Source organism: Rhipicephalus sanguineus, chromosome 1 (genome assembly GCF_013339695.2).
Source record: "Rhipicephalus sanguineus isolate Rsan-2018 chromosome 1, BIME_Rsan_1.4, whole genome shotgun sequence".
NCBI classification, from domain to species: Eukaryota; Metazoa; Arthropoda; class Arachnida; order Ixodida; family Ixodidae; genus Rhipicephalus; species Rhipicephalus sanguineus.
Window position 1 is genome coordinate 299,460,011 of NC_051176.1, and position 20,748 is coordinate 299,480,758.

The 20,748-nt window shown below is 43.1% G+C and overlaps 1 protein-coding gene across 9 annotated transcripts in view; it reads right to left on the reverse strand.

Annotated features, from left to right (window-relative positions):
• Window positions 1–244: 244 nt before the first annotated feature.
• The window catches only part of LOC119379352 (disco-interacting protein 2), a 226,312-nt gene continuing 205,808 nt past the window's right edge, over window positions 245–20,748 (reverse strand). For all 9 annotated transcript variants that reach the window (XM_049411949.1, XM_049411950.1, XM_049411948.1 and 6 more), the window contains 7 exons: window positions 19,227–19,318; window positions 12,453–12,529; window positions 9,922–10,092; window positions 9,260–9,454; window positions 8,155–8,326; window positions 4,525–4,684; window positions 245–2,242 (listed from right to left, as the gene is read on the reverse strand). In XM_049411949.1, coding sequence (XP_049267906.1) covers window positions 1,990–2,242; window positions 4,525–4,684; window positions 8,155–8,326; window positions 9,260–9,454; window positions 9,922–10,092; window positions 12,453–12,529; window positions 19,227–19,318 — 1,120 coding nt within the window. In that variant the 3' untranslated portion in view covers window positions 245–1,989. The remainder of the gene's footprint in view (window positions 2,243–4,524; window positions 4,685–8,154; window positions 8,327–9,259; window positions 9,455–9,921; window positions 10,093–12,452; window positions 12,530–19,226; window positions 19,319–20,748) is intronic.

A 20,748-nucleotide genomic window follows, 5' to 3' on the forward strand; every position in this document is an offset into this window, starting at 1 on the left:
CATATGAAAGCATTAAAAGCAGTGAATATTGCAGCACACACTGTTTACTGCAGTCTAAAACACAGCTAACTCAATCAAGAAAGCACTTGCCTTCACTAGACAAATACATTTTTTTTTTATCAAGGTCTATTCTTGGGCCAGTAAGCATCACTTTAAGGCCAAGGCAATTATCTACTCTGCCAGAGGCAGCAAATTGTTTGTTCATCCTTTTCACGACGTTTACACTTAAAGAAAGTAACATGACTCTTAAGCACAACTTTGTTCAAAGTAAAATGAGAAAGCAATGCCATGATTCACAAAATTCATGCTGCTCATTTGGTCATCGCTGGCTCTACAGAGTCAATAAATATACAGAGAATAATGATAAACAATGGCAACAATGCAGTAAGTTCCCTCTGCAGCCGAGCACAGTCATGATACTTCACAGTTGCTTCAAACATCCGCACAAGAAATCTGTACATTCAGGTAAAAACACAAAAAAAAGGGAAGAACAAACAGTGTAAGGATGACAAAATGCCTGACCATCATCACATCGCACAGTGCAAGCAGTTGCCAGCTTGCCAAATGGCTCGAAGCTTTTCACGGAATGCAAGAATGGGAGTCTATTGAGGTTGCCACAGGCAAAGCACTCAGTAATGTGCATGCTCCCTTGTGGCAGTGGCCGCTTTATAGAATGCAGGTGTATAAATCAACTTGCTGGCTGAAATGCCCTGGTGGCAGAAGACTGCCTGGCAAGAACCGCATGTGCATAACAACACATTTATACTGAATGGCCCAGCCCTGAGCTCTGCTTCGAAGGCATACAAAATGCCATAACAAATAGGTTCGGGCAAGAGCAAGCAAAAAAATATTACACAAAGCAGTGGGTAAATGATGCCAGGCGCGCCCCATCTTTCCACTACTCGAACAGGCCTGACTTGGCAGTCTTCTGAAAAACCACTTTATACAGATGAGCACTTTTTTATGACTTTTACAAGTTATTTTATATATATAATATATATATATATATATATGTATGTATAATATATATGGATATATCTCGATTTCCAAAACATTGTGACAAAGGTTTCTAGTCATTCTCACTACAGATTTCATCGCAAAAAGTGACTAAGTGGTATGCGATGATGCTGACATGTATGCAAGCATCCGGAACTATGTGCTGCACACTGCCACGTGCGTCTGCATCAAAGAGAAAAAAAAAGTAAAACAGCTGGTGGTGGTGGTGGTGATAGTAGAGGGGGGGGAGAGCACTTGCTGTAAAAGCTGAACGCAGTACTGATTGGTAACAGCTCTCTCTTTCAACGATTCCACCGTTATTGAGAATGCAAAGGGGCACAGTAAAGAAGACCTTAGGGTGTCTGGAACACTGAAGCCTTCAACACTGCTAGTTTGCCTCTCTGCTGTAAGTAATTTATACTGTTCCAGCACTCGTGTGACTCACTTCTTGTAAACCTATGTCTGCAATGCTTTAAGAGCAGAACTAAGTTGAACAAGAGGTGTGACTGTGAAAAAAACACAGAATGCCACAGTTTGACACTTTACATTTAGACAGCTACCAGCATAGATGTGGACAGGAATAAACGAGAAATGCATGCCTCTGTGTCGTAATGTAAAAGGAACAAGTACCAATAACAACACAGAAACAGCAGGTTGCCTTGAAGCAAGTGAGAACAGCACATATGTCCCTGTTTGCAAACACTGTGGTGTAGTTTACTGTCATATGCTCCAAAGAATCTTCGCCTTTCTTCGTGGTACTGCCACATGAAACAACTTGAACAAAGATTAACGTCTGGAGGGCAGTCAAACCAGATGTCTAGCCTATTCCTTCTTTCCTGCATTCATGCCGTAAGCATACATGTAGAAGCACTGACAGAGGCTTATATGAACTAGAAAACAGTTGCTCAACACATTAGGCTTTGCAGATGGTGTTGACAGATGTGTTGTAGTAGGAGACATGTTCTGGACGACTGGCAGGACCCAAGGGAAGGCTCACATGTTGTAGGCCACATAGATGGGGTCCAGCTGGTCGGCCAGGAAGCCGTCACGCAAGTGCATGCGCTGCTTCTCACCACGCGAGTTGATGGGCACCACACCAGGGTCGACGACGACTACCACGCCCACGACAAGCTGGTGCTCCTCTAGTACCACTGATGTCACTAGTGGCACAAGGTCCAGCGCCTCGCTCTCATTGCCATCCAGCTCCACAACCACCACCAGCAAGTTGGTCCACGTAAACACAGCACTGCACAAACATGAAATACTCGCACTTGGCATCACGCAAATGAGTTACATGCACTAATTATTTTCTTTTAAGTGAACCGCAGCAGTTTTTCATTCACTTAAAATACATAACACTTATTTTGTTCCAGTGAAAATTGTTGCAACCACTCACTAGACTCTAGAGGAATATGATTAATTCGAACTTGAATAAATCTAACTGATAAATAATTTAAAGTAACTCTTGAGTTTTGACACAGCCACATGCACTTTGGTTGTGAAGAGCTTTTGGTGATACAAGCACGTGAACCAAACGAAGCCAACAGATGATGAAGCCAAGGAAAGCATAGGGAGCATTATTTGTAGTTTTTAATTGAAAGTGTAGTACTTGTGGCAGACAGGGAAATGAAAGTGGACAAAAAAACAACTTGCTGCCTGTGGTGACCGAACCCACAACCTTCAAATTAATTCGATTGAAGGTTGTGGGTCCAGTCTCCACCGGTGGCAAGTTGTTTTGGATCACAAGCAATGTGATCAGGTAATTGAGAAACCTAGTAGAACAAACCCGGAAAGGGTGATTTCTTGTCCACTTTAATTCATTTCAATTTACATTATAATTACTACACTACAGTTAAAGACAACAATTAATGCCCCCTATTCTTCCCTTGGCCTAATTGTATGTTGTATTCATTTGGCTGCATCTAACAGAAAAACGAGCGCCCCCAAAAATTCTCTTTCTTTTGTTGAGTAATATGTGCGCACTTTTTGTTCCCATTTCCAAATGATGGTATACCATGTGCAGTAATTCCATTCATCAACTGTGACATTCATTCATAAACTATGCATAAGAACACTGGAGTCTAAGAGAAGTGGGTGCTCCTTGGCACATTGAAGGCTGGTTGGTCCCTGAATAAAGTTTTGGATTTCACTGTCTATATACAGGGCGTCCCAGCTATCACGCAGCGCCATTTAAAAAAAAGAGGAACGGCATTACGCAAAGCAAACCTAGTTTATATTGTTCCTAGTACACCGGAGCAGTCACTACTATTTTTTTCATTATGAAGATTTATTAATTAGTCCTAGCTATATTTGTAACAAGAGAAGTACTCACCTAATTATCAAAATGTCAATGAGGCACATGTAGGCATGTTCAAATGGCATCTAGCTGTGCCATCTTCAACATTTCCAAATTTAAGTACACGAGCCTCAAACATTCTCGCCTCCCTCGAAAATGCAGCCACCATGGCCGGGATTGGATCCCGCGACCTTCGGGTCAGCAGTTGAGCGTCATTACCACTAGACCACCGTGGCGTGGCAACAGGCTCAGTAGTGTGAGGTAGCCAGTAGCAGGGGCGTAGCCAGAAATTTTTTTCGGGGGGGGGGGGGGGGGGGGGGGGGGGGGGGGTTAAACCATACTTTATGTATGTTCGTGCGTGCTTTTGTATGTGTGCGTGCCTATATATACGCAAGCAAAATTGAAAAATTTCGGGGGGGGGGGGGGGGGTTGAACCCCCCCAACCCCCCCCTTGGCTACGCCCCTGGCCAGTAGTATACAGGAAAAAAAAACAAGAATCACCCTATCTGCCATTCCCTAGTTGAAGAAACGCGCCACTTTGGTCTTACAGAGTTAAGCCATAATCAGAACAGCTCTCCTGCCACGTTATCAATGAGAACAGTTGACCGTGAGATCTGGATAACGATAGTGGCGTATAATCGAGTGGAATCAACCCTACAAGATTGCGACTCATGTTGGTGCCCGACCTGTAACCTTGCCAAAGTGTGAAATGCTGTCTCTGGCAACGGACAACGGGCAATGTGGTTGCTTGCAGTCATATTATTTGAGGGCGCTGCTTTATTTTGCAGGTAAGAGCATAGTCACGTGTTATTTTTCATATTTCGCGGGCTTTCTTTAGCAGCCGGAAAAAATGAGCACGCAATTAGTACATTGCGGAAAATAGAACAGTTTTGTCATTTGAACATGCCTACATATGCCTAATTCACATTTTGATAATTACGTGAGTACTTGTCGAGTTATCAATACAATAATTACTAATTAATTACCCCTTATTAGCAAAAAAAAAGTAATGGTGGCTACTCCAGTCTACTGGGAACAATATGTACTAGGTTTGCCTCGCGTAACCCCGTTCCTCTTTTTTTTAATCATGCTGAGTGATAGTTGGGACGCCCTGTATATCTGAACTGTCTATATTTGTTACAGAGTTCAAAAAGTATTGCTGGTCACATGGGCATTTATACAAAGCCTATCACACCTTGACCAGTAATAAACTGGCACAAATCGTAACTGACCATTCAGAGATCTTCTTGTGGCAGCGCAGCACACTGTTCTCAACATCAATCGGGTGGTACCGCATTCCCCGAAGCATCATAGTTTCGTCCAGGGCACCAACAACGAAAACTGCATCATGCAGCTCTGGGCCATCTCCATTTGATGCAGCCTCTGTCTCATCTGTAAAACCATACAAAATGAGACCCAAGTGACTCTCAGGCATTGCTTCAAGTTTAGCGATTCACAAAATGAGGTTAAAAACAGAATGTCAACTTTGCAGGTGGGTAGTTGACACGGCAATTTTTGAAAGCTTTTTTCCTGCAGTACTCAAAGAAATGCGAGGAATATGAGTAGACATGATATGTATGTCTTACATTCAACCAAGACAGAAGTTCGATAGAACATGGAGGCTTGAAGTGGTGAGAATTCATTGAACAGGAAAGGTTGCTCGAGCCAATGTTTCAACAAGAGGACTTGCTTTTGTCATGGGGCACACTCATTGTTGAAGACAAGTCCTTTTTTCGAAACGGTGGCTCCAGCGACATTCCCTATTCAACGAATTCATTGTTTTACATTGGCTATTAAGTTGAGCTGTGCGAATAGCAAAATTTTGGGTGCAAAGCGAATTCGAATATTGAAGTGTGAGTGCGAATCGAATCGAATATTTTTCGAATACTTCGAAGCGAAATTGCAGAAAAAAAAGTTAGAGAGGACTCCTCAGCATATTCTTATGAGATAGCAACATGAAAGTGTTTCTTTTCGCTAGGTTGATGAAGCACTGGTGGGGTGGTGTTTCATAGTTGTCTTATCAAGAATGAGGCAATGTAGAGGCCGAATTGTATTTATGCACATGATTTGGTGCAACCAAAGTGTTGCCGACAACACTTTACACGTGATAGGCAAAGATGCTATTTCCTCAGCCTCTCCTTTTCTTTCAACTTCTGTGGAAGCCTAACTGATGTGGCAGACAAGAGTGTGCTCCCTTCAAGTCCGGAGTTGCAAATCTGCCTCGTGGACATCGATATATAAGAACATCTGAAACTTTGGATGCTAAAAAGCTTCGGCTTCCGATTTTTCGGACTTCCTGCCCAAATTTCAGGTCCAAAACAGCATTAATTGAGCCCCCACCTCTGCCACATCTTTCATCTCCATGTTGGAACCAGCGTTTTCGTGAGTTAATACATTTGTGATCGTAGCGGTGCTTGAAAAGCAGCTTTGCCGCAATACGAGAGTGTAATGAGGTGCAGCATATTGAAAATCTAGGGGCCACTTTTAATCGGATGTTGACTGTCTCTTGGCAAAGTTCGACCGTAACGGAGCTTGAAAGGCAGCTTTGCCGCAATACGAGAGTGTAATGAGGTGAAACATATTGAAAATTTGAAGGGGTCACTTTCAATAGGACGTTGACTGTATTTGTTTTAGGGGCGAAGCTCCTTATGCCATGGGTCTGTCCATCCTCCGTTTGTTTGTAGCGTTGTAGTAGCCACCTCTAGCTCGTGAGAAGCGCACGTTCTGGTATGCAGTAGAAGAAGAAGACGACGTTGACGAGTGAGACTCTTGTGCGTGTTCGCCTGTGTGGCATTCTTTCCTCTTTACTGCACGCGTTCTGGTATGCAGTAGAAGAAGAAGACGACGTTGACGAGTGACACTCTCGTGCGTGTTCGCTTGTGTGGCGTTCTTTCTTCTTTACTACGTCTCGTGTTTTCAACGACACCCGAAGAGAACATTTCAGAAGTAACGCGCCATGAGGCTCCCTCTTGGCACGCTTTCTCTTCAGCTCGGAGTTGCCAGATGGAAGACAAGGCTGCGGAACGGAGGGCACAAAAGGCGGCGGCAGCGCGCGCTCGCAGACAGAATCCTGAGGTGAGAGCCCGCGAAGCCGAAGCTGCTCGACAAGCTGCATGGCTGCGGCAAGAAGACCCCGCCATTCGAGCCCACGAGGCCGAAGCTGCTCGACAAGCTGCAGGGCTGCGGCGAGAAGACACCGCCGTTCGAGCCCGCGAGGCCGAAGCTGCTCGACAAGCTGCACGGCTGCGGTGCGAAGACCCCACCGTTCGAGCCCGCGAGGCTGAAGCTGCACGGCTGTGGCACGAATCGGATCTTCAAAATGTGAAGGACCGTGAAGCAGCGAGAAAGCACGCGTACCGGCAGGCAGAGCCCGAGGCTGTGCGAGCACGTGAAGTGGCTGCAAAACGCATCAGGTGGGCTTTGCCCGAAGGCGCCGACGCGCGCTTCTAGTGGGACTTTCTTGATAACAGTTTCGGCCATAGTTGCGGTGTGTGCAACAGATTGTGGTTCTCAAACAATCTAGTCACAATATCTTCCATCAAGAAGGACCACGCTCGCGCCAATGCCATCGCCAACTGCAGCACGAGTTCGCTTCGCCCCACTAATCATCATTCACCACGTGGATATGCTGTGATTTTTTGGGAAGTTCGAATAGTTCGAGTAGTAAAATTCCAGTGCGAATAGAATCAAATAGCAAACACTATTCGAAAAATATTCGAAATTTCGAATATTCGCACACCCCTACTATTAGGAAATCACTCAATTAACTATACCTGCTCAACTTGGCAACCCATACTTTTTCACTTCACGCTTTCAGTTTATCACTGACATATGTCATTGCTTGGCATGCACTGTGCTCTTGAGTGGAGACGCCTGAAGCTTTTTTGGCACAGCGCCTGCCTTTGGAAGAAAAAATATACATGACAAGTAGTGCAATTGTTATGAAAACCAGTAGATAATGAAGCCAAGGAAGGTATAGGGGACGTTAATTGTAATGTTTTAAGTGTATTGTAGTAATCGTGATAAAAATGTCAAGAAAGTAAAGTTGACAAAAAGACAACTTGCTGCCAGCAGGGACCGAACCTGCAACCTTTGGATTACACGCTCGATGCTCTCACAATTGAGCTATGGTGGCGGTCGTCCCCTCATCTTTTTTATTGAGTATTTATGTGCATGCAAGCCTGGGAGTGTTAGTCAGCACTGCTCGTAGCTATAACGGCGAGTGCGGAACACTCTTTTCTTTTGCCAGCTAGCGCCATGTAGCACATGATCCTTTAATGAGCGGACAGCTGACCAATAAGCCCTCGCATACTACCTGAAGGCATCAAATCTGCCATAACGAGACCCTCGCTATGAATGAATGAAGGAAGAGAACTTTGAGGGCTCGTTTCTTTTTGTTTGACACAACCTTAATGAAAAGCAGCAGATAATGAAGCTATGGAAGGTATAGGGGATGTTAATTGTAATGTTTGAAGTGTATTGTAATTTTGATAAAGATGTGAAGAAAGTAAAGTTGACGAAAAGACAACTTGCCGTCGGCAGGGACCGAACCTGCAACCTTCGCACCACGCGCCCAATGCTCTAACCAAATAGGGGGGGGGGGGGGGTCACAAAGAGGCATGTCTACTACACCCTTGCCAATAGGGTTACTTTCCAGTTCCTCACGAATGATCACATCATGACGCACAACAACGTTTGGATGCCAAGAACACCCTAAAAGGCGATACAATGGATGCCAAATGAACATTTTTTGACTGATAGAGCTGATTAGGTTTCACTGTATAAAACTTGTCAACACGAACACTGCAATAGTAGTGAATAACAGGGGTAAACACAAATAATAAAGAAAAAGTGTGCCTTACTGTCACTTGAGACTGCTTCTGTACGTCGAAGGAAGCCTAAGTAGCCGGTGCGAGCATACACACTTCCAGTGTCTCCAGTAATAAGCCTGGCACTGAAGTGGTCATTGTGTTGGGATTCATCACCATATACAGTGAAATATCCACTGGCATTATGGGGTGATTGCACCCAGATCTGCAAACACACAAAGGATTATATGAGGTTTAGAGGCAGCACCCAGAACATTAAAATGGCATCAGACCATACACATTTGCATTAGTGAAGACATCATGCTCTCTGAGCTGACAGTAGCGAGACTGACACATTTTATCTGTGGCCACAAATGGTGCTCTCATGCTACATGGCCTTCCTTAGAAGCACCTGTTGTCTATACCCAGTCCCTTTAGATGTTATAGACAGTTAAATATACCATGCATAAAAGTTCACTATTCCAAGACATACCTACAATAGACTGCTAGCTATTTACTAATGAAGTTTCATAACCATTTTTATTAGGATGCTTTTGAACATTCATTGTACTTCCCAGTAAAATAGTCTATAGAGAAATCACAGTTAAAAAATTACACCATTTCCCGCTAAAGGGGACCATGAGGCGATGTGAAGCCGGAGCACTTGCACGATCGTGTTCCGTTGGCGTTCGTTGGGCATGCTACCGACCTTGGGTCGTGGAACGCGAAGAGAAACGCTACGCGCGTCTTGTCTTCCCTCTAGCCTGGCCGTGAATTCTCACAGGGCGAGCGGGGAACGCGGTCGACAGGCACGCGAGAGGGCGGCAGCGTAGGAGAGGAGAGAGAGGGGGAGGGGACGCGCATGCGCAGGTGCTCATCGCGGCGTTGCGCAGGAGAAAATTTCGGCATGTCTAGCCCGCGTTACAGAGGAAGTGTGGAAAGGGGGCGGGGAGAAGGGAAGTGGAGAGGGGTATGGGAGAGGAGAAGTGGAGATGGGAAAGAGGGAGGGAGAGGGCAAGTGGAGAGGGGGAGAGGAGGAATGGTGAGGGGGAGTGGAGAGGGTATGCACATGCGCAGTAAGGGTGGTCACGCCGCACACCACCACAACCACCGGATTGAACTCCACCATAAGATACTTCGCATCTAAAAGCAGGCCCACCTCTCCAAGGTGTGAGTCACCACACTGTCCTCGTGTGTCTGGGTTAGCAATGACCAGCTTGAGTCCTGGCAGCAGTTTCCCCGACTCGAGCAGACACAGGGAATGTGGAGCACCACGCTCAACCAGTGTCACCCGGTCATTACGCAGTGCCCGCATATCTACATACACTTGGCTTGGATCTGGACTTGATGCCCCCTGAAAACATCACACAGCTGTCTGAGCCCTTGCATTAACATTGGCACAGTGATTCAGTCTACACATCACTAATTTAGTATAGAGATCACTGAACATCAATCCATTCTGTTGGAGGTAAAGGAGATGAAGAAGAAAAAGTCTAATGAACACATGGTATTGTGTAGTGATTAACAATATGACTCCTGAAATTTTCACGTGATACAACAAACAATATGCAAGTGTTTAAATCTTTGCACTTTGGACTACAGCTATGCATACGCAAGCAGCTATAGATGTTTTATTTTGAAAACAATGATATTTTAGTCACATTACCAATAAAGGTGTATTAAGTCATTGAAATTATACACTTAAGAGCCATGCAGAATTTGGAACCAGAGCGGTATGATAAAGTGTGCGAAAATAGTACAAAAAAAAGGCATAAATAATGAGGAAACTGCAACTACATCAGACAGCTGTAGAAGACCCACCTGAAGACAGATGGCAACATTCACACGGCAACCAAAGCTGGTGCTCACGGCTCGAGGAGACAAGCCAAGTCCGGAGAACAACTTTGAGAATGAGGTGGTAAGTGCAATCCGAGGGCGTTCTTCCGCAACAACCACACAGGTCCGAACACAACTCAGATTCACATTACGTTGCTGTTAGAAAGAATAGAGACATGCAGGTTGTAACAGCGTTGTACCAAAATGAAATGTCATAACTTTTCATCACTAGCACAGCAAGTGTATGGCTCCGGCCGGCATTAATATGTTTCTTCAGCTCACACATGTTCCCTAAAACATTCTGTGCTTTATTTAAACATGCTGAGGTGTGTGTGTCCAATACTGACACACATGCAGAATGCATGATAAATGATAACGCAAACACTCAATTATGGGCCATGCTAGTTAAAGAACTACTGCCCCCCCCCCCCCCCCCCCCCCCCCCCGCCCATGGCAGTCCAAAATTACAACATAGAAAAATTGACAGATTCAAATTGAAAGTATTGCTAGCTCTAGCCAGCTTACGCGGGCAGCTCGCAAACTGTGTGCAGTCTAGTCTTTGCCATAGCCTATATGCTGCTGGCAGTTATCCTTAGGAGTAGCTTGACAAGAATCACATAGCTGCTCAATGTGCAGATCAAAAGGCCAGTCAAAATGCAATTTCGATTCCTGGGGTGGAGGGGCAAGGGCGACCATGACAAGGTGCCAACACAATAATTAATAATAATAATTGTTGGGGTTTAACGTCTCAAAACCACAATACGATTATGAGGGACGCTGTAGTGAAGGGCACCGGAAATTTCGACCACCTAGGTTCTTTAACCCTTTCCCTACAGTTTTTTGGTGCAAAACGATACAAAAATACCGATTTTTTTTACTTACCTATTATATTCTGTGTCTTGAAACAACTAAAAAAACCATTTAAGGGCGCTTTATCCAGTATCCCTTTAACCTTTGAGTTCCAAGCATGAATGCAGGTGCCAACAAGGTGCTGGCCAAAGAATTGGTAAATTTAAAGGGCCCCTAAACCACCCAGAGGTCAAAATTTAGTTGTGGTGTTGCAGTTGTGCACTAAGTCTTCAACATACATGTAGCCACGAGAACTTTTCGAAAAGGTGCCGTAATAGCGGAGTTACACGCGTTTGACAATCCGTAGTGGCCCCCACTTGCTTCGCTCTTTCCATCGCTAAGCTCTGTTCATTGGCTCATCTCTCCTCCTGGCCGAGTGCTCCTCCTCGCATAGCGAGGAGGAAGAGCGGCAAGCGCATGTACCTGTGAGCAGACAAACAGGTTCTTTTTGCGGATGACATGACCAGACGTGAATGGTGATGTCACGGCCAATGCTGGGGATACCGAAAGGCTCAGAGAGGACAAGGGATTGTTTCTTGGAATATGCGGCACGCCCGTGGCTTGCAGCACTGCTGTGCTTGGCATTGTTGATTGTGACGGCATTCTGACTTTGATACGCGCATTTACTTGAAATGTTAACCAATTATTGGAGGTGGTTTAGGGGTCTTTAAGGATTTCACACACTGCTTCTGTGCAGGCATGTATGTGTGTAGTATTAATTTAATGAAACCAAACTGTATTGAACCGAAGTTCGATATGAGTGCAAACACCTTGAACAGCCAAATTTAGGCAGCCGTGGCTGTAACTTTAGCAGCATTACAGAGAAAAATGGTGCCTCAGTGAGCCTCCACTTTCCTGTGCTTTTTTGCAAGGCTTCTCTTTTTGGTTTAGAAAAGCCACTTGGTGTCCCACATTTCTTAGAGATGCAGTTGCATCTTTAGATATCAGCTACATCTGGCAGGGAAGCCACCTGTGTTAGCACACTACAATTTCAAAGAGGCCCACTTTGAAGCAGTCTGCACAGCATTGGTTTTTATATGAATCGTGTAGTGCATTCCAGTTGGTACATTCTAGTGTAGTTCGGAAGAGACAGTGACCATCATCATCATCACTGTGCTTTTGTTACAGCTTTATCTCCAATCACGCTAGCCTCCTTTCGTTATGCACTCTGTCGTTCTGCTGTTATCACCACGATTAGCTAAACAGTGAGTGAACAACAGTAACTGATTAAAATAAATCAATATATTTACAACGGTCCACAATTCTTATTTTGGTTACTGGAACTGCAATCCAAATATGTCAGCACAAGGCGATATTTGTATTGTTGTTTCATGCTCTGTTCACTACAGTGAGGTCTGTTGTATGTGAAAGTGATATAATTTATGACAGATAACACTGTCCGACTTCAACACTCTCGTGACTCAAATACTATAACTTCAGTGATGCTGTCAATGCATACCACAAGGCAAACTATGAGAATGTAGGAAATGCCATCATTTGACAGATGCATTTTACCCATAATATCTTTTGGAGACAATTGAAGCTTCCAAATGACATGATGAAGGAAATATAAACCTCCCTAATTTGTTAGGAGTGTTTCTGGCAGTTTTTACTGTTCAAAAAGGCAACCAGAATACACTTTAAAGAGCACTTGACAGGCTGCCTACCTTCAACTGAGCAATCGATGACCCCAGACCTTTTGTGCACAGCTCCATCACTCCATAGGAGCAAAAGGTGTCTCGAACTGAAAACAAGAAAGCTTGCTCTTACTTTGCGGTCACTGTAAGTAAATAATGGCAAAGAAATGGGCAAACAGCCACGATACATACCAGCCATTGCCTGCCAATTCAATTAGCGGGTGCAGAAGAGATTGCTATGATATAATGAAACATCCTGTGTGAATTTTTTGGCTTTTATCACATGTAGTTAAATGATATGAACAATTAATGTCTTAAACAACCTTTATAAAAATTTTCAAGTAGGTTCCCATTATGACATCCTCCAGCTGATAGGTGACTGGTGTGATAAGTCTAATGAAAAGTGTAACTAAAACACTTTTCACTTTGTCTTATTAAAAGCTTTTCTGAAGGACTTTGGCAGCATATGTGGACTGGTCATGGCAAACTTCTCAGTGAACCCTTCCAGAACAGCATCGCAGTAGATGGAATGGTGCAAATTTAGTCTTTGTGCCTTCAAACAGCCCTGCATAGTCTGATATTATTTCATATTACATCACAAATTTGTTGCATGCCAATAATTAGGTTTGCTCATCTTTGAACTCTACCATTCAATGGTTTATAATGCACCGTTGATAAATGATGTGTCAGATATAAAATTTTATTTTTAGGTGACACAGGCTCTAATGAAAGCAAGTCAGGATAGAATGATTCTGTGAGCATTTTCTAGTGAGTTTTCATAGTTAAAAGTAGTTAAATTTAGACACAGCGCACAGTCAGTCACATGTGTGTTTCTTCATTGGATGAAGGCACTATGTATAAGGAAAAAAAAGCTTCACTATTGCTGATGGAACACAGAATTTCAACATCTTATCAGACATGGTAGTAAAGTGATTGTACGTAGCAGTACTTTACAGTCTGAGGTAAGCTGGATATACGTCAGGTAAGCTGCATGTTCAACTGACGAAGTGTTCCATAAGCATGCTTTTTTTATGAAATTATTATTGCCACTAGTGAACAGAACTAGCAAAAACAAATCACATACATAAATGTGTATACGGAGACTATGGGAAGGACTGAAGAGGCAAATGATACCAAGCGTAATATAAAATTTTGTGCCAGAAATACTCAGGACAGATATCATTATTGCACTAGAAATAATGTACTGTAGTAATGAAAAATGTAATGTAATGGTGTAATAGTGCAAAAAAACAATTGAAAATATAAAACACTTAACTGCTCTAAAAATACTGAGGCTAGCATGCAACACAATGTCACCCCAAAGGACAATACGAAATAAAGGCAGCAGTGCCAATTCTTGCGACAATTACAAGAGCAACACCAAGTCTACAAAACTTGGAATGTTGGGCTTTTATTTGTATGACTGTTATGCAATGTTTCTTTTTTTGGAAATAAACAATCATCTAGCTTCAACCAGATCTCACAATCTATGGCATCGACATGAACATGTTTGCCTTTTTGATTTTTTCTGCCTACTGCCTACACCACCAGGCATTCTCTATCTGTATAAACCATTCACCAACTATACTGAAACTTGAACAAATTTCAAGAGACCCCAGGAAAAAGTTCGTTAAAGTGAAAGTTCGCTAAACTGAAATAGCTATGTTGCAACTTGTTATCAGGAGCTAAAGAAAACATCAATTGTTGAAATGCAATCTGAGCCCTTTTATTTGCAATGCTGCTTATTTGAAAGTGAATTTCTGCTTATTTAGCATGCTTTGAAGAATGCAGTAACCTTTTGCTGCACTTGTGCACTTAGGACTGAAATGGTCATGAATTGAGTCGCTGTGTCCATGCTCCCATAAATTTTCTCCGGCACAACACTCTGCCGGGCAGCGAAGGACTTCACTTTTTCCCAGTACATCAGTACTTCTTTAGCCGAAATTCTCGGTGCTTCCTCTACAAGGGTTACTTCTTTCTCCTCCTCCTCTTCTTCCTGAGCTAGGACGCTCGCTAAAATCTCTTCTGTAGACAGAGTGGCGCATGTCTCAATGCGAGAGTCGCAGGTGACATAGTCCTCAAAACGCAAAGCACTGTCTGTACCTAGTCTTTCAGACAATTTCTGATCAATATGACATGAGAGGCATTGGATGGTGTCACAAAATATGTTCACAGAACTGAAATGCACTCTGCACCAATTTCGTTAAACTGAAATGCTTTAGCATCAGGTTCAATGGCACTTCAACGGGGGATTTGAAGATAGTTCGTACAACAGAATACTAGTTCATTTAACTGACGTTCAAGTGGTATTTTACTGTATTCAAGAAACATACCTACCAACCTACCTTAACTTATCACTTTAGTGTCATTTGGTCATTTCATGCGGGCTGCCTGTTTACGGTAGCAGAAAGTAATACTAGTCAAAGTGGAAGGTGAGAGAAAACGAAGTCGCCTGTGCATGAGATGGCTAGATGCTATACTTCAGGCCTTGCAAAAAATGTGCTCCATCTGCATACTACGATGATGAGAACACTGTATCTGACCCCTCTGAAGGGAGGCTGTCACCAACGTGGTTTCAGTTTCGCACTTGATTCTAACACGCAGTCAATTTTTGAACTCGTTTTATAGGAAAGATGTGTGTTAGATTCAATGTTTTTAGAAGGTGAGAATAAAGATTCACTCACATATCCTCCAATTCAATGCTTGGCCGTCATTTTTAAAAATAATTTAATCTACCTTCCTGGAGCAGTACAGGTTTGTGCCATGGGCTTATTGAGGCGGTCTGTACCCATTTTTTTGGTCAAGACTGAGCATCACTGTCTATATTCTTAGTTTTTCAATTATGCAACCCCTGGGTTATACACCCGTTTTGGTTGGTCTGCTCGAAGTTGCATAATTGGGGTTACACTGTACACGGGTATTTCTGCATTTCGCCTCTATCAAAATGTGGCCTCCGTGGCCGAGAATCAAACCCTCATCCTGGAGCTTAGCAGTGCACTACCTTAGCTGCTAAGCTACTGTATGACGGAGAAGCAGTAAGTTCCCGTAGCAATGTGTATTCAGCAGGATTGGTCGATTAGCAAATGTGTAGAAGATGCGTGGTCAAACACGCCTGCTGCTGCTCCCTAAGCCCCTTTGAAGGTGTGCAATCCTGAAGAATATAGGTTCCTTACACGAGCTAGGGGGCACACATACGATTGCAGTGTGCTGCTCAACAAACCTGGCTCAACAAATTATTTGAAGTGATATGTCTGACATGGGTCTTATTGAAATGCTGCCATACTAGGCTGCCCATTGCCACATTCATGTCATTAAAATAAATGCACATTCTTCTTTGGTGCTTAAAGGGGTATTCACACAAGGGAGAAATCCGCGGGGGACACGGGGGGATTGCGGATCACGTGACAGTGACATCACAGATTAGTGAGTGGGCGCGAACCCCCCGCGCCTCCTTGGAGGAGACGAGGATCTTTTCCCTGACAGGACAAACAATACCCCGCGGTGAGGGAGAAAACAGATTTTCAGGCAAGTGTTTGGCACAGTTGCTCCTACTGCAGCAACCGTTTTGCAATCACTTTGCGAGTTTGTTGGCCGCAGCCACGGCAGCCGCGATGGCCAAACTTAGTGAAGATGCTGCTTTCTTTTTTTCGATCGTCTGAGAACATGCGTTCGAGGCCTCCTGAAATTGAATGCTGTGCGAGAGATGATTTTCAACCAGATGGCAGAGTGCTACCTCCACTATGGCCCATATACCGGTCACTTGATATTAACTTTTTTTTTCGAATGGGGTGATTTTTATGAGCATTTTGACGTTGCCAGTTTCCTTGAGCCTCTTTAACTCGACGTCGCCGGTTTTCATGAAATAATGACTTAATGAAAAAGAAAAGCATAACATATGTTTGTAGTAGTATATTAATGATGAAAAGCAGTAAACAATACGTTCAAACAAACTTTCTCAATGTTTGGTGGAGCGTCCCTTGCTATGGCACACTACACAGTTCTCATGCAGAAGGCTCCGGCTCATTATACGTAATTTTAGAGATCTCTATCAAGCATCAGGAGGCGACACCTCTTCTGTTCTCATGAAAAAAGAACAAAAAAAACTATGATAACTGCACTTCTTCATTAATACAAAAGCCGACCAAAATCGAAAGACACTTCATTTCAATTCCTATTACTTGACTACATCACTAAAGTCTCACAGGTTAGACCCAAAGTTGATTGATCTGAAAGGCTGTGCACAATTTCTTCAGCTGAGGAAAAAAAACGCCGCTGCAAATGACCCCACGAAGAATGGCACTTTTTTTCAGTCTGGGTTTGCGACAACAAAAGCACGTGAAATACTCAGAGTCATTATTTTTTTACGGGTATTCTGCGAAAAGCAGCAGCGCACATCTCAATAGCCTTGTACAAGCCACCACAGTAGTCTGGTCTCTTCCGTTCGCCTCATCCGTGTGAGCGGGGGACTTTTGAGGGGAATTCTCCCTGTCAGCTGACGTCGCTGAGCTCTGCCTTTATCCCCTGCGGATTTCTCCCTCGTGTGAATACTGCTTAAGGGGTATTCATACAGGGGAGGAGTGGGGGTTGCGGATCACGTGACAACGACATCATGCATTAGCGAGTGGGCTCGGCGACCCCTTCGTGCCTCCTCGGGGGAGATGGGGACTTTTTGAGCAACAGGACAAACGATCCCTGCGTGGCGGGGGAGAAAATAGAATTTCAGGCTGGTGGTTGGCCGCATCGTAGTCGCTCCTACTGCGGGAACTGTTTTGCAGATACTTTGTGGGTGTGTTGGCTCTTGACCACGTTGGACCACGGCGGCCCCGCCCAATGTATGATGCCACTTCTTGTTTTTTTTTCGATCGTCTAAGGACATGCAAGCTTGTAGGACACCACGTCTGAGGCCTGCTGAATGCTGTGTGGGAGGTGATTTTCAGGCAGAAGCCAGAGCGTTACCATCATTATGGCCCATACAGCGGTCACTGATTTTAACATCTTTTTTAACGTGGTGATCTTGATGAGAATTTTGACGTTGCCCGTTTTCTTGAGCCTGTTTAACCAGACATCGCCCGTTTTCCTGACACAACGACATAACGAAAAAAAAAAAAGCATAACGCATGTTTTTTGTATATTAATGATGAAAAGCAGTAAACAATACATTCAAAAGAATTTTATAGATGTTTGGTGCAGCGTCACTTGTTCTCGCAGGCTACATACATAGTTCTTATGCAGAAGGCTCCAGCTCATTATACGTAATTTCAGTGCTATGATGAGGAAAAATTTTGGAGCTATAATGAGCAAAATTATCTGCATTGAACATAAACTTAGTGCCTACCTGAGTGCCGACTTCTGTCCACTATAAGAGGTTCCCACATTATGCATATACCTTACTTAAAAAAAATTCTTTAACCCTTTCAGACGCCACCTATGAAGAACTGTCTTTAAATGCGTCAAATCGATACAATGTTATTTCAAGGCACTTGATATTATATTGCAACAAAAAAAATGTCGTAATACGTTAATTTATGTGTATTATAGTAATCACTTCTAATTACTTTGTAAATAAATATGTATTTATTCTGAAGCCATTCATACTCTGTTTTTGCATAAATATAATGAAATCTCGGGATAGATATGTAGTGCCAATTCGTTTTCAGTCCTGTCCATGCTGAGCAAAGAAAAATTATACTTTTGACGTGGGTCGCGGGAAGCGGCACGTCGCACAACTCGTGGAATATGGTAGTGCCTTCAGCAAAATGATCATATGCAACAGTACGCAGCAAAATGAAGTTAAGTGAAGACAAATTTATTATGCAGGAGGTTTAATTCATCCAAAGCTCAATGTATCTTGCTCTTTCTTAGCCCTTAGTTGATACAAATAGCAAATACAAGTGGTGTACACAATTGTGTATATATAGCGTCTCAAAGCGTTAACAGGCCGCTGGAAACGTGATTGATGCCTCAATTTGCGCTATACGCTCGCGGAACGAGCATTTCATTTTTTACGCTGCATTGATAACTGATTCTGCATGGTGAAGACAGCAGCGATCTATACAGTTTCGTTGCACTCCAAGATTTTGACTAAACGCTCATACAGATCACTGTCAAGCATCAAGAGGCGACATCCCTCCCATTCTCGCAAAAAAAAAAAAAAAACTATAACTGCACTCTGTTAACACAACGCCAACCAACGTCGAAAGATACTTCATTTCAATTCCTATTACTTGACTACATGACCAAAGCCTCACTAATTAGAACCCAAGTTGACTGATCTGAAAGGCTATGCACAATTTCTTCAGCAGAGGAAAAAAAAAAGGTCGCCATCAACGACCTCACGAAGAATTACACTTTTGTTCAGCCCGGATTTGCAACAACAAAAGCACGTGAGGTAGTGCTGGTGACCCAACCAAAGGGCACAGCAGCGTCGGTATTTCTCCCTCTCCGTTTGCCTCGTCCGTGGGAGCGGGAGACTTTTGTGGGGAATTCTCCCCGCCGACTGACATCACTAAACTTCGCCTTTATCCCCCACGGATTTCTCCCTCGTGTGACTATCGCTTAACAAGGTGTTGCGTCTTATAATATAATTTAGTGCCTTCCCTGGTAAATTACTTGAATACATAAATTGATGAAATTAGAGCTGGCAAGTCATTTGGCAAACAGCAGAATGGCTTTTTTCTACCCCGATCACTAGTGCCATGAATGGTGCTGTGCAGAAGAGATGAACTACTCTCCAGCTACGCGTGGAGGAGCGCTCATGGCAGGCAAGGAAGACTGAGTAGCCGTGGGCCCATATACAATTCTCACCTTTGTACTGGCTCACTGTTGTCAACCAGATTGCAGGGTTTACTTCCACCTCAGAGGGTGGGATCAGAATAGAATGATGGCCAGAATAAACGCTAGAATGAAACAAGGAGTGTATCAACAAGGATCATGAATATATTATATAGACTGCAGCAAATGAGGCATTCTTGCTTTACAATGCCATTCTGTTATTAAAAAAAAAAAAAGTGAATTACAGTGCTGATCATGTCATTGCATGACACCACAGGCATTCATAATAATGTGGCCATTTTTGTTTAAAAAAAGGAAAACTTGACAAACGTTACAAGGTGAAGCTTTGCACATTGTTATTTTTCAAAACAAACAGTAAATAATAAATAAAATGAATAAACAAACAATAAATAATAAAGGCGATCACATTATTGCATGATACCACAGTCTTTCATAATATATAATATCAGCATTTTTGTGAGAAAAGGAAAACCTGACATATGTTATGAGCAGGGTGTTGAGCAGAAAATATAAGGATTCAGTTTGGGTTTGGATTCAATGTGCTCCACATCGGTTGCAGTTCGGGGAAATCTAAAAATCTACAACAGTTCATGAACTGCTCTGCAACACTGATGCTGTTTATGAACTGGTTCCACACAGTAAACTTTATCTTTGACAAATTTCATAGTGCTACCAACTTAAACGTGCCAAACAGAAACATTCCAGGTAGCACTGCTTAAGTGACTGCATTCACCAAGACTTCACTTCAGGCTCACCAAGACTTGTATTCTATATTTTTTCATCTAAATCCCTTTTCATTTCCCATCATGTGTTGTGCCGTGTGCATGGCACAATCGCAACTTTAGTCAAGAAGTGGAAGAAACTGGCCCGTTGGCATAATAGAAACAACGCTAAATGTTTTTATATACATTTCAGTGAAATTTTGGCAAAACAACTAAAGCAGACATATTCATGAACACAGATATGAACACGGCATTGCACAGCAAGCAGGTGTGGCCCTTCCATAGATCCATCGCTGAGCTACTCCTTCCCCACATTGCTGACCTTCGTGAGAACAGGTAGAACGGTAGAAATTTGTACAGATGTTCGATGAACGAAATTTTTGAGCAAAGCGAAATAGAGAAAACGAAAGGTTGAATATTAGATGGAAATAAAATAAAATGAAAAGTTTCATCGAGTGTGGCAACAGAACTCTTTACATAATTTGATACATGTACAGTATTCATAAATTAAAACCCGATATCATTTTTTTCTACTATAACAACTGCTATAAGCAACTGCTCGTCATAACCACATCATGTCACTGCAAATTTTGCCGCTAAAGGTAATGTTGGTTCTGATGTAAGTGTGTGAGCAAAAATTACGGTGGCATCACACGAACCGCAGATGCTGGAAACGAAAGTATGTGCACTACTTAGCCCTAAATTTTTGCGTTTCAATCCCTGAGTACTGTACACCACATGTGACAAGACACGATTACATCCGATCCACAATCACATTGAAATCAATTATAAAATGTAAAAGGGTATGTGAC